The 13767-nt window shown below is 34.4% G+C and overlaps 2 protein-coding genes across 13 annotated transcripts; one reads left to right on the top strand and one right to left on the bottom strand.

The window, feature by feature from the left end:
- Nucleotides 1-80: 80 nt before the first annotated feature.
- LOC143208766 (myeloid differentiation primary response protein MyD88-like) lies at nucleotides 81-3293 on the bottom strand. Its single transcript, XM_076423551.1, has 7 exons — nucleotides 2830-3293; nucleotides 2427-2708; nucleotides 1834-2030; nucleotides 1669-1764; nucleotides 1170-1297; nucleotides 829-997; nucleotides 81-747 (listed from the first exon to the last, which is right to left on the bottom strand). The coding sequence occupies exons 2-7, from the start codon at nucleotides 2594-2596 to the stop codon at nucleotides 239-241; spliced, it is 1269 nt and encodes a 422-aa protein (XP_076279666.1). The 5' UTR covers nucleotides 2597-2708; nucleotides 2830-3293; the 3' UTR covers nucleotides 81-238.
- A 743-nt stretch (nucleotides 3294-4036) lies between these two features.
- On the top strand, nucleotides 4037-10812 carry Cdc14 (cell division cycle protein 14). 12 transcript variants are annotated; one of them, XM_076423477.1, is made up of 9 exons: nucleotides 4037-4713; nucleotides 4992-5069; nucleotides 5186-5451; nucleotides 5524-5821; nucleotides 5918-6287; nucleotides 7090-7461; nucleotides 7526-7693; nucleotides 7964-8251; nucleotides 9742-10812. In XM_076423477.1, the coding sequence occupies exons 2-9, from the start codon at nucleotides 5021-5023 to the stop codon at nucleotides 9821-9823; spliced, it is 1893 nt and encodes a 630-aa protein (XP_076279592.1). In that variant the 5' UTR covers nucleotides 4037-4713; nucleotides 4992-5020; the 3' UTR covers nucleotides 9824-10812. The 12 variants fall into 12 exon arrangements, with proteins under 12 accessions (XP_076279592.1, XP_076279591.1, XP_076279597.1 ...); XM_076423476.1 differs by having other exon boundaries at nucleotides 4059-4713; nucleotides 7958-8251; XM_076423480.1 differs by having other exon boundaries at nucleotides 4060-4713; nucleotides 7958-8251; nucleotides 9570-10812.
- The last annotated feature ends 2955 nt before the right edge of the window (nucleotides 10813-13767 follow it).

The following is a 13767-nucleotide window of genomic DNA, read 5'->3' as shown; positions in this document are numbered from 1 at the left end:
AAATCACATTCCTACATTTTTCCTACAGAGGACTCTTACTCGAAATTCTGATGTTCAATAAATGAATAAAGAATAGCCAATTAACAACGATAACAAATACTTTATTTGATATCTAAATGTTTAGAAACAAGTACGAGTCATATACAAAAATTCATTTCAATAATATATTAGTTTACGACTTATTTGTATAGAATTAGTCTATTCACATAAAGTTCGAAGAAAAAAGTACTTAGAAGTCCTACGACTTCACGAGGACTTTCTTCATGTACTTATCCATGAATTTTTTCTTCGGTTTTTTGTTCACAGAGTCCATTGAAGTGTCTAGTGTGTCGAGACCTTGTAGCGATGGTAAACTTATCGATTCTGTGATTTGATTATAATCTCTCGTATTATTCTCCGGTTTCGGGATCAATTTTTTCATAAATTGTTGCAAAGAATTACCAATTCTTTTTAGATTATTGTTATCTTTTGGATCGTATACATTGTCATTCGAATTCGGCAAACTCTCTGGTATGTCCTCCTTTGTAGTTTTCGTAAGGTCTTGGTTTTGCAAAGGTTCTGGTTGCTTACTATTATGTTTCACAAAGTTTTCCGTCACTCGACTCGGAGTTCGAATAGAGTCTCTCAATTTTCCCCAGAAATCGTACAAACCTGCCCTGTTGTAATCTACAACGGATACATAACATAACTGCGGCGGTAATTGACATTTTTCGTAAAGGCACGGTATAATCTTTCTCTGGCACTTTTCTGGAATGAAAGAAAATGGAATATTATGATATTATACAGGACCGTATAATTTTACTTACTAAAAGCGTTCATAAGACGTACCAATGCTCAGTGCTTGAGCATAGTTCAAAAAGAACTTATTTGCCGAACTTCTCAAGAAATTCGATGTAACTACCACAATTAATCTGTTACACCTTTCGGAGATTAATCTCATGACAGCTACGTGCTCAAATGTAATACCCGCAATTAAATCTCGATCTTTTATACACAGCTGAAAAAGGATAGATAAAGATTAAACTTATATATATATGTATGTATGTATATATGTATACATATATATGTGTGTGTGTGTATATATATGTATACATATGTATATTATATATATATATGTATATATATATATAAATTCTTGTTACAATTATGTATTCGTTTTACTTATTTACCTTCAACTTATGCTCGTTTTCTAGTTTGTTCATCATTTCAGTGGCAAAATCCAGATCTTCGTCTACGTATAGTAAAAACGCATCGTAATTCTGTTTGTCAAGACCTTGCGGCACTCTGAGGACATCATCTGTTAAAGAAATTGAACTTTTTTAATATTAGACCATACGATTTAAACTTTTTTCAGAAGTTAGCTATGTACTTGCTACACAACGTGAACAAAAATTTGAGACCTTCAGACAGCCTCAAGGAGTTGTTTTTCTTTTTTTATTACGAGGTGTAATTTGAATTATTCGGCAGCATGTAGCTGTTGCAGCTTTATGAAAATAGCTACATGCAGAGATTTATGCTTCCGAATAATACCAATTACACCTTGTAAATGTAAAAATAGGACTTTTGAGGATAACTGTGGCTTAGATTGATCTTTTATTGAGAAATGAGAAGGCGTAAATCCTAAAAACAAGACTACCCCCTTAAGTTGCTATGTTTTAGAAACATTACCTCTAGTCAGAAGGTTTTCGTCAATCTCATTTACAATTTCATTGGCTGTTGTTTGAGATCTTTCTACTTCTTCTAAATACTTCTTGGCATCTCTTTCTATAACAAAAATGTAGAATGAGACACGTAAAAATAGCTTTTAAAAGCGGCAATATTTTCAACACTAACCAAATAGTTCTAAAGTATCGTCTAAAATATCCCATCTGTCCAGTTCTTCCAATATTGCTTGGAAATCTTTAATCCTTACATTCTTCTGTTTCGTTTGCCAGGATGTTAGAATATAAGTAGACGGATCTGGATGCACTGCCAACAATGCCATCACCTCTCCACCCAAATTGGATAGATGCGCAAGACCTCTCCAATCTCTGTAAAATTATGTACTCATTGTAACAGATGCAATCAACAGAATGCAGATTTTATTAGATTATATAGAAATGAATGGGTGAAGTTTTTCTTGTTTGCATGCAATTAATGCGAACTTTCTTTTCGAATATACTCGTGTGGGGGATCGAAATATGGAAGAGAGGGGAGGAAAAAGGAAGGAGCGTTTTGTCCTAGGCCCGCTTAGAGGACTCATCAGTAAGGCTATCTAGCAGGCCCTGCCTTAGACGGTTGGGATGTCGGAAGGCGGTTGACGACTGTATATATACAAATCATTGAGGAACCGAGTACTTGCGGGAAAGGTCTTTCAACTCCTGTCCCTCTTGTGACGCATGTAGGAAGTTGCCGTTACACTCGTAATTAATTAATCGACTAATTACCTGGGCAATCCATTCTCGGTCGGAATAGCTTTTGGAGGGTTTAATAACGTGGAGATCACTTGTTTGGACACTGTAGATAGAGCAACAAGTGGCACTGCTGACAGGTCACCTGACATTTCTTCTTCCTGACTTAACCTCGAACTATTTCCATTGTAAACACTGGTAAACATTGTTGACAGCGTCCATGGACCCACATGGACCTAACTTGACTTAACCCCACTGATATATATATATATTATTTATATATTATATATAGTATATATATCAGTGCCTAACCCAGACCTATAAGACAGATCCATGACAATGTTAGCAAGAAACCAAGAAACTGTATGATTTTCTGGCGACCATGGATATGGAAAATGAGCTATACTCAGCTATACTCTATTCAACGAGAGAACCGTACCGCGTGAAGACCATGAAGACACATGAAGACCAGTGAAGACACTGAAGACTGAAGAGTAGTGAAGAGCTGAAGACCGCTGAAGACTGCTGAAGACGAAGACCGGAAGACACCGGAAGATCAGTGCTTCGATTGAGTCCCACTTTTCTCGCTCTTTCAGCCTCAGTAACGTGAGCTTCTCGATAAAATGGGATTCCTTGATTGAGCACCCCGCAGAACTTTAAAAAATTTATAAGATTTGATTCTAAAAAATGAATGTATACCAGGTCTATTTGTGTATATTTTGTAACTTGTAGGACACGTCCTGGAGTTTTTTTGTGCAGTAAGATTATTTCGGTACATTTCCGCCAATATAACTGCCTCAGGGCTTTGGCCGCTCTGCTACCCAATAGTAGATACGTCACTGTTTTCTCGCGCCTGCGCGAGAAAATTTGGGCACAATCGAAGCACTGCTGAAGACCATATGGTTTTCGACGTTTTCGTTCGTCGCTGCGCATCTTCGCTCTAGTTGGTTCAAGAAAGTGGGGAGTGTATAGTGATAGGCTCGCTGCGCCTCCCCCCCATCTTCCGAGCTGTGGGCACCTGCGCGCAACGGTACGGTTGGGTACGGTTCTCTCGTTGAATAGGTTGGCAGCGCAAATGGCAGCGACAGGCTCGAAGCAATGTAAGAAGAGGACTATTAGGACTAGCGAGTTACATTTCTTTGACGATTGATAAGTAAATCCTGTAGATTTTGGCGATAAAATGCAAAAAATCCAAGTTTCAATCATAGGAGATCGGTGATTCAAAAAATATGCGTGAAATATACATTCATTTAATTTACGAACGCGTATTCCTAAATAAATATATATTGTACCTGCTTGTGAAAAGAATATATTTGTATTACGGTTTTTTCGTTCCTTACAATTTTTTATGCAACAAGCTTGTACCATTTTTCTAAATGTTCACGAAACAACGCATAATAATATACTTGTTTACCTCGATCACTTGTGTATCGCTATCCATCATTTTGAATTACCTTGTGACGTCAGTTGTGGGCACCAGATACTCATGTCAGTTATCTTGGAACACTGCGTCCTATGCATATCCTATATCTATATATATACATATATACCGGGTCTATAAGTAATATATGATCTAAGATCTAATTGTAAGTCTTTAGTACATGTAACATACATCCATAATTTATACATTTATATATCTATACAACTTACATAATCGAACACCTATTTATATATATGAATACAAATTTTGGGAAAAATTTGAAGTTTGAAAGATAAGTTACAACAGGTTACAATATGAAAAAGGATGTTTTGTGACATAGAGTGCGCTGTTTTTCAATGTATGGATAATCGTTGTCCAGTTGTCTAAATTAGTCCGTTGCAACTTGCAACGTTCCAAATAAAGTTTGAGCGAGAATTGTCACGGTATTTGTACTCGTATTGTTACATACGTACGTACATACATATATACATACAAACATACGTTACATACGTATACATAGTTGTAAATAGTCTGAACTTATTGTAACGAAACGTCGATTACATCCTACAATGTTCTTTGCTCGAAACGTCAACTTTATATATGGTGATCAGTATAATATTCCAAGATCAACCAATATGGCAGTACGTACGAAAACTACGTTTTGCTCGTATGGTGGATAATAATATATATTATGATACATGTAAAAATCGAAACATTGAAATATAGTTTCTGAAAATAGTCCGTATAGTATAAGACAAGATAAACGATGACATACACGTAAAGTATGAAATTATTTGAATGTGTAATATAACCGGAAGAGCTGTAGGACGACACAACCGATCGGCCATCGCCGACTCTTGATTGACCAAGTTTGAATCTTGTAACGGTCACACAGGTGCATAGGTAAGTGTAAGCATTCTTTGATAGAGCATCGTCATGTATGGTGTTCTAATTATGAATTCGCATATCGGTTAAATGATTCTTGTAAACACGCTTGCGTGTGCTTGCGTGTAGGTAGATGAATCTAGTTTATTTTCATCACGACTATTTACTCTCTCTCTCTCTCTATCCTTCTGTATATGTTTGTATATTTGTTGTAATCTCTAATCGTGCTTAATTGAATTGCGACCCTTATTTCGTTGGTTACATTAATGACAGTCGTATTTGATTGGATTTCGTAGAAGCAGACCGTGTTAGAACAAAACAAGAAATGGAGGATACAAACGACATACTAGTATGCACGACAGAATTTATAAAAGGTAAACTGTGTTTGAAATCATTCTTTCACAAGTCATTATGTTTCAAATTATTATGGGTGGTTCGATGAAATCTACATATTTAGACATATGGTGTATTTTTTTCCTTATTTTTTTAGATCGATTATATTTTATAACATTGAGAACGACGATAAAGCCAAAGAGTACTCCAAACACACATTATTTCAGTATCGACGACGAATTAGTTTATGAAAATTTTTATAATGATTTTGGCCCATTGAATCTTGCGATGTTGTATCATTACTGTCAGAAAGTGAATAAAAAGCTGAAGGCGGTCACCTTAAAGAAGAAAAAGATTATACATTACACAACCATGGATCCGGAGAAGAGATTGAACGCCGCTTTCCTTATTGGAAGCTACGCGGTAAGATCGTTTCATGGAACATTTTAAGTAAACATTATATAATATAATAATGAAACAATACTTTTTTTTTAGATATTGTATTTGAAACGTACAGCCGAAGATGCGTTCAATTGTTTAACTAGCAGTCCCAATTGCCCGTTTATCATGTTTCGCGATGCTTCTGTTGGTACGCCGTGCTTCCAAATATCGTTGAGCGAATGTCTAAGTGCCATATACAAGTGCCACAGACTGGGATTTTTTAATTTTCAAGATTTTCGTGTGAAAGAATACGAGTACTTCGAAAGAGTTGAGAACGGAGATTTGAATTGGATCGTTCCTGGTAAATTTATTGCATTTTGCGGGCCTTATCTTAAATCTAAAATAGAAAACGGTACGTGTCTGCACTGTTCTTGGTATACCAACGTACAATATTATTTTTCTTGTACAATACTGACTTGAATACTCTTATATTTTCACGTCTTTGCAGGATACCCTCTTCACTCACCGGAATCGTATTTTACATATTTCCGACGCAACAACGTATCTACCATAATACGTCTTAATAAGAAAATTTATGATGCTTCGAGTTTCACGGACGCAGGATTTGAACATAAAGATCTATTTTTCGTGGACGGTTCGACTCCGACGGACTCGATTATGCGTCAATTTCTTAAAATAGCGGAAAACGCGAGCGGCGCCGTTGCTGTACATTGTAGGGCAGGACTTGGTAGGACAGGTTCTTTGATAGGCTGTTATATCATGAAACATTATCATTTAACTGCTCACGAAACGATCGCATGGATAAGAATATGTAGACCAGGCTCGGTGATCGGACACCAACAACAATGGTTGGAAAAGTATGGATCTGTCTTGAATAGTAGTATAATACTTGAATTTTCCACGTACACCCCCGCTCAAAAGTTGATGGACACCTGTCGTTGAAATTTGTGTACTATAACAGAGCTGGGTAAAATAGAATTTGAAATAGTAAAGTATGCGTACCACTGAAAATGTTTTGGAATGTATTTTAAGGGGGCTTGTGTAACTTCAGTGAAAAAGTGATTTTTAAGAATTTTTTTAAAACATCTATTGGGTATATGGCCTTTTCTAGATGTAAACAGATAGTCTTGAAGTACAAGTGTTCTTGTTTTAGTGTTCGAAAAAATTTACATTGTTCAGGAAAATAAAAATAAAAAATCAAATATACATATATTTTAGGTCCAATCCCTAGAGAAACGTGTAAAGAAATGCAGTAAACAGTATGTGATTATTAGACTGCGGATCTTTATGCATTTATAGGAAAATTGAGTAGATGAAATTCAAAATTGTTGGAAAATTGAAAAAATTGAAAATGCCAATATATGATCTCTCCTCTATTCAAAAATAACATTCAATTTGGTTTCTATTTTTTGCAATCGATGCAGACAATTTTTATTTTGCATAAAGATTCGCAGTCTAGTGATTATGATATTAAATAATAATTTTTTCCAATACTGTATAAAGCAGATCGCATGAAATTCGATTAAATTCATTGAAGATTATTTTTCTTCCAGGAGGAGGATTGAACAAGTGTCCACATACTTTTGATCGGGGGTGTACATACAATTGGTCCATGAGTGGTACATGAAAACCATTACTAAAAATGAAATTTTATTACAGGAAGGAAGCGTACCTCCACTCTCTATTGAAAGAGCCTTTGCAGCTCGATGCGGAAAATGGGAATCCAGTACACAAATATGGAATTTACTCTATAGTTGGCAGACCGAAGACAGTATTCTTGTCTAATTTTAAGGAATCTCACTTGGTGCAGGATAATGTTTCGGGAATAATGCATCGGGTAGATGGGATCACGTTGGACGATCATACTCCTGCTGCTGCTGCTGCTGCTGCTGTTGCCGCTGCTGGGACTAGTACAACAATATATATGCCATTAACTCAGGGTGGAAAATTAAACTTAATTAAAGCGAAACGAAGGAGTTTACCAACGAATCACAACATTAATACAACAACCAAACCTTCCACAGTTGCACAGTAAATATTATTTCAATTATTCTTTTTAGATGCATATATGTACGTATATATCTGTTCTTTACAGAGAGGACGAATTACTCATAGATACATACTATATTTTTAGCCCTTATTTAAGACCGTTATTGCAAGCTAGAAGTCAGAAGAGTACAAGTAATGCGTTAACTAGAAATAAGGAAAAGGATTCGACCAAGAAGGTTCTACCTAGATCCACGACAACAGCTATCGCTAAGAGGTGAGAGCAGATCGGTTTTGCTTATTGTTAGATAATTGTTCTTTAACTGCTTACATATTATTGCCTCCTTTTCTTTGTTTCTGCTTTCTGCTTTGTTGCTTTCTCCTCTCTATAATACTTGAATAACTTGTCGCGTCTTGATTAACATCTCTCTGCATATTCAGTTTCTATCTCGTGGACGTATTAAACTTGGCTCGCGTTCGAATAACCTCAGCACATTATCTACGTAAACAAAAGGATCACTATCTTTACTAAAACTTATAGAAACAGTTGGCTGGTCAACAGTACCTGTGATCCATCTTCGCGTCGTGTTAAGTCTACTAAACCAGCGACACAGATCCATAATATCAACAACAACAACAACACAACTACCGCTACTTCCGTTACGTCAATATCTGTATCGAAACCGGTGACAAGGGCCAGTATAAGAACTTCCTGCATCACCGAGACTCGTACTTCGCACGAGTCTACAAATTATTCGATCTCGCAACCCCAACAAGGCATGAATATGATTCTCAGGTCTGCGGATCGAGTAAATCGCTATCATTCTCTAAAGCAGTAAGTCTTCATAACTGTTACTCTAAACCTTCTGCTAAGTAACAGTTATCATTGCCTCTCTTCATATAACAATTTCATGACTTTTGCACTTTATTGTAACATATTGCTTTACTTCATATTCTGTATCAAAATATGCTCCACCTCTGCATTGTATTATATATTTGTAATTTAGCTTCTATCCTTTTATTCAAGTTTTCACTAGGTTACGCAAACCTAGGCCTATATAATGCTTGAATATCATCACAAATCTATATTTTTTAATGTTATATATTGTGACATTATACAGGGTGAGTCACCTAACGTTTTCACCTCAGATATCTTTGTTGTTATCAAAGATACATTAAATGTCTCGAGGACAAAGTTGAATGGTAAAATGGGGGGCTTATACGACACCAAAAAAATTTTTGTTTTTATGTCTTTTTTTAGCGATATCAAGGTCAGTTTCATTTTCTTAAATGGAACCACCCTTTTTCAAACATCTACAATGATAGTCCCTTTCATTACGAATTCAGTGACTATAATTACTCAAAGTCATTCAAGGTCACGGACAGAAAAAACGTATACAGTAATTCTTCAATCGAAGTCCCAACCAGGGTTGCCATATTTTGCGGGAACCAGTCCCCTTACCGCTACGTCCCTCGTCCAGATGCGCCGCGGAGCCCGCCCCACTCTTCCCACTAACACTGACACGTACTGCGTGGAGCAAGCTAAGTTAGCGGTACGCGTCAGTGTTAGTGAATTATAGTCACTGAATTCGCAATAGAAGGGACTATCATTCTAAGTGTTCAAAAAAGGGTGGTTCTATTTAGAAAAATGAAGGTGACCTCTTGATATCTCTAAAAAAGACAAAAACAAAAATTTGTTTGGTATCGTGCGAGCCCCATTTTACCATTCAACTTTGTCCTCATGTATCTTTGAAAACAACGAAGATATGTGAGGTGGAAACGTTAGATGACTCACCCTGTATATATATATTTATGTATATAAAAGGATACGAAGCAGTACCAAAAATTATAAAACGTGACTGATCGCTAATATCAACATGCATGTAGCATGCACTAAGAAACTTTCATTTAAGGCATGTAATTAGATTCTTTATAAGATAACATTAGGCCTGGACAAATAATAATAATAATAATAATAATAGTAATAGCAATAGTAGTATTAATAATGATAATAATATACTAAGAATAGAGAAATTAACTTTATTTATGAATTTTATAAATGTAAATAGCATTTAAACTAAATTAATTTCGTGCGTATTACGTATTATAGAAAATTAGATGCGCTATAAAAATAAAAATACCTTTTTTATTAGATTGGATTACTGTCCAGGCCTGTCAGCTGTGTAAGCTACATTTAGAGCTTAGGGATGAAGTAGCTCCTGAGGTGGCTAACAAAGTGCTCCCTTTTATTTCTGTGATTTGCAGTGCGCGCACAAGCAAAAGTTATAAAACTGCATTTATCAGATGACTAACCGATATTCTCAGTGGCGTTGGAGAGGACAATCCAGTAATTCGAGCATCTCACCAGCGCCGAAGATCTCATCGCTTAAATCCAATTATTCAGTAGACCATCCCACTGATCTCCGATCTTCAACTCGAAACAACTATTCTTGCTTGCCCGTGCTTTTATCATAATCAACGAAAATCAAATAGACACGCAATAGACTTTATAACTTCGTCAAGGTAGTGTTACTTCATTTTTACATTTGTATTTTGGGTTATAAGTTTCTTCGTAATTATTTCTGTACCATCTGTGTACACAGCCACGGCACGCAGCTATTTCAAAACAACTCTTCCATGTCCTACGATACATTGCTACGATACATAAGATCAACACGATTTCAATCAGTTTCACTTTATTCGATCATATCTCTGCTGGCCAGAAGAAAAGCAAAAACGATACTATATAAGAATATCTTTAAATGATAAGATGTTTAATTACACTTGTTCGTCCTTCACTTTTGCTTTCATCGTGTCCGACAGAAACTTTGTAAGAATTTCTATTTACCTACGAATAGAATGAGAACTATGATCGTACCTGTAAATACTGCATATTGTCTTGTAAAAATATTCTTTTTAAGTCATTTTTTTTTCTTCTGTCTTACGACGTTTGTGAAATTAGATATCAACGATGTCGGATTATGTGTTTGTAAACATGCAATATTTTCGCTGTTTCATAAAGAAACAAAGGATACAGCAAGTAGAAACTTAAATCCCAATGTGCATTATTACTTATAGCTATGTGTGATTAACACACTTTATTTGTTTTCGTTTAAAATGTTTAATATCTACACGTACACATCTCTTCTTCATTTATCTATTGAATCGGAAAAAGAATATATATATATATATATATATATACAGGGTGAGTCACCTAACGTTTTCACCTCAAATATCTTTGTTGTTTTCAAAGATACACTAAATGTCTTGAGGACAAAGTTGAATGGTCAAATAGGGCTCATACGACACCAAAAAATTTTTGTTTTTATGTCAATTTTTTTAGAGATATCAAGGTCACCTTCATTTTTTTAAATGGAACCACCCTTTTTTAAACATCCACAATGATAGTCCCTTTCATTACGAATTCAGTGACTATAATTACTCAAGGTCATTCAAGGTCACAGACAGAAAAAACCTGACGAATTCCCGATGTAGCGATATATGAGACGGATGAAATTTATGTCGGGCTAGAACTCGTATTACGCTACTTTGATTCATGCTTGCTTCTTGTGCAATTTTCCTCGTACTCACATGTGGATTGACAGCTATAGCTGCTATAATATTAATTTCATTGTCTTCAGTAGTCATGGGATTCTTTCGCGTTTACGCTTTCTTACATCTACACTTCCAATATTTCTAAATAACTTGTAGATATTAGTAAAAGTCAGCCTAGAAGTGTTTCGCTCAGGATACCTTTCTTCATAAAGCAATCGCCCTGCAATGCATTTTGTCTACATTGACAGTGAACTGTTATAATATCACACCTTTCAATCATTGAGTAAGGCATAGGCGGAATCGCATTTGGGAACATACTGTTAGTGAACAAATCGCAGCGTCATCGGCTAGAGGATGTTTGAGAACATTCCATAGCATTGAAGGATCTTAGCATGTTTACTACAGGTTTCACTGGTGATAAACGTATTCTGCTTCCATATTTTAGTTTTATACGTTTCTTCTATCCGTGACCTTGAATGACCTTGAGCAATTATAGTCACTGAATTCGTAGATGTTTAAAAAAGGGTGGTTCCATTTTAAAAAATGAAGGTAACATTCATATCTCTAAAAAGAACGACATGAAAAGCCGTATGAGCCTCATTTATTTGAGGTGATAACGTTAGGTGACTCACCCTGTATACACTACTGTGCAAACGAAAGAAGCACCCAGTATAATTATAAGATATAACAAACAGTATCTTTATGTAGAAATTGTATTGTACAATAATTGATTTATTGCATTAAAAGTATTAGATAATCTGCAATAACACATATTCTCAGAACTATTCAATTAAACAGCGAAATCCTTTTTCAAAACTTACTGTGTTCTTATTTGATCTTTTATGCTTTTCTATTAAATAAGGTCGAGTGCTTTTTTCTTCTGCACAGTAGTGTGTATATATTATTTTAAATCTCAAATTGAAACAACAGTTCACAATGAGATATAGATTCGAAAGAATTTTTTAGGCTGCTAATTAGTCTATATGTATTCATAATGAAATTCTTATGGAAATAAGAATGTACGTTCATTATGTACCGATAATGAATTCACCCGCCAAAAATGCTATAAATGTAATAGAAAACTGAAATCGGTTGTGCTATCGTGTGTAGCATCTTTAACTGTGTCTTCGGATGTCTGTTCATTGATACAGCTGCGAAAAATGCCATAGTTTTTTATGTATTTCTAAGTACTAACGTAGAATAACTTCGACATAAAACATATCATAACGTTGTGATTGAAAAGTAACAATTATAATATTCTACATGCATTTACACAAAGATTTAACTTTTTGCGATTTAGATAAATCTGTATCGAAAGTTCTTTGGGATGTTTTATTCATCTTTCGTAACTAAAATTTGATTGATTTTCAGTTTGCTTACCGTTTGATTTTATTTTGTCATGCAGGTACATATACATAATCTGAAGATACAGTTAAAAGTCACAGTTTATACTTTTTGTAGCATCGCCGCGTACTCTGTGAAAAGAATATGAACATTTTCAATATTCGAAATGCAATTGTCAATGTAATTATTAATGTAAGAGGATAAGCTGTTACTATTATAAATATTTACCTGTTTCACATTTATACGTACTTACATACCGTTTTAGAAAATGCACTGCTTTGTAATTATCCCCAGTTGTAGCATCTATTTCTACGAACGAAACAACACCTAGCGAGTTTAATTTATGCATTTTGTCACGTTTCTCACTTATGTTATCGTTATTTATCTTTATAATCTCAAACATTATATGAAAATTGAGAAATCTGGAGAACTTATTTCGCACTACCACCGTACAGTACTTATACTTCACTATGAAATGTTATTCTCTAATTGTATGTCGGAAAATTATGCAATGTACATATATCGAAGTGATCGTTTAGATAAGATTTTGCTTACAAAAAAGTACTATTAAAAAAATATATCAATGACTCTGAAATACTTGAGGATAATTGTACAAACTTTATAACGATGTTAATTATGAAAGTCAGTGGAAAGACATTGGAATATGATGATGTACGATGCGATAATATAACGTACAATGCGAATCATGTACAGCTACTGTTTTATTAATTTTTATCGGTGTAGAATATGTAATTAAATTAACGGATACACACACTAGTAATTAAGGTACAACGTATAAATATGATTGTAATATTTTAGTTAACGCGAAACGATTGTTCACAGAAATATAAATGCTTCTATATATGTGCTGTATATTGTATATAGACCACGTAAAAGTAAATACATACACTATACACGACATACAATACGATACATGTATTTAAAAGAAGAAAACAATGGATTTATGGATTTATTGTATAAGAGTATAGGTATACATATACATTGAATAGGAAGTTCATTTTTGAGAAGTTCCTGATACAATTTCTTTGTATTCATTCCTCTATACATAGAAAACTATAGTAAATAATATCTTTTATTATTGATACTATTCCTTTGAAGCTTGATATTCTTTCTTTTTTTAGACAGCATCCTAAATTGCAGAAACTCAATTATAGCACAATGTATCGCTCTGTGTATGTATATCTGTGGTACATTTATATATAAATATGTGTATAAATATATATACATATTAATCTAATATAAGATTATATAAAGGTTAATTAATATTTTAACAAATTAATGCATTTTTTATAAAAGAAGTGTCATTAATGTTTAAGAACAAAGATATTTTAATAATATAAAATTATATATATATGCAAATTAGGTATAAATACCGAAAATTATGGAGAAAGTAAATATACATGTTTTAATTGAGAGAGAGAGAGAGAGAGA

This window comes from Lasioglossum baleicum, chromosome 5 (assembly GCF_051020765.1).
Source record: "Lasioglossum baleicum chromosome 5, iyLasBale1, whole genome shotgun sequence".
Taxonomy (NCBI): Eukaryota; Metazoa; Arthropoda; class Insecta; order Hymenoptera; family Halictidae; genus Lasioglossum; species Lasioglossum baleicum.
This window is presented reverse-complemented; position numbering and strand designations above follow the sequence as displayed.

What these genes read in the sequence shown, in the direction of transcription:
- LOC143208766 (XM_076423551.1), bottom strand. Translation starts at nt 2,596, where the DNA reads ATGTTTACCAGTGTTTACAATGGAAATAGTTCGAGGTTAAGTCAGGAA. An exon ending in ACCGAGAATGGATTGCCCAG is followed by an intron (nt 2,031 to 2,426) that starts GTAATTAGTCGA and finishes ATAATTTTACAG; the next exon opens with AGATTGGAGAGGTCTTGCGC. An exon ending in TGCTCAAGCACTGAGCATTG is followed by an intron (nt 748 to 828) that starts GTACGTCTTATG and finishes CTTTCATTCCAG; the next exon opens with AAAAGTGCCAGAGAAAGATT.
- Cdc14 (XM_076423476.1), top strand. Translation starts at nt 5,021, where the DNA reads ATGGAGGATACAAACGACATACTAGTATGCACGACAGAATTTATAAAA. An exon ending in CACGACAGAATTTATAAAAG is followed by an intron (nt 5,070 to 5,185) that starts GTAAACTGTGTT and finishes TTATTTTTTTAG; the next exon opens with ATCGATTATATTTTATAACA. An exon ending in AAACCTTCCACAGTTGCACA is followed by an intron (nt 7,462 to 7,525) that starts GTAAATATTATT and finishes TGTTCTTTACAG; the next exon opens with AGAGGACGAATTACTCATAG.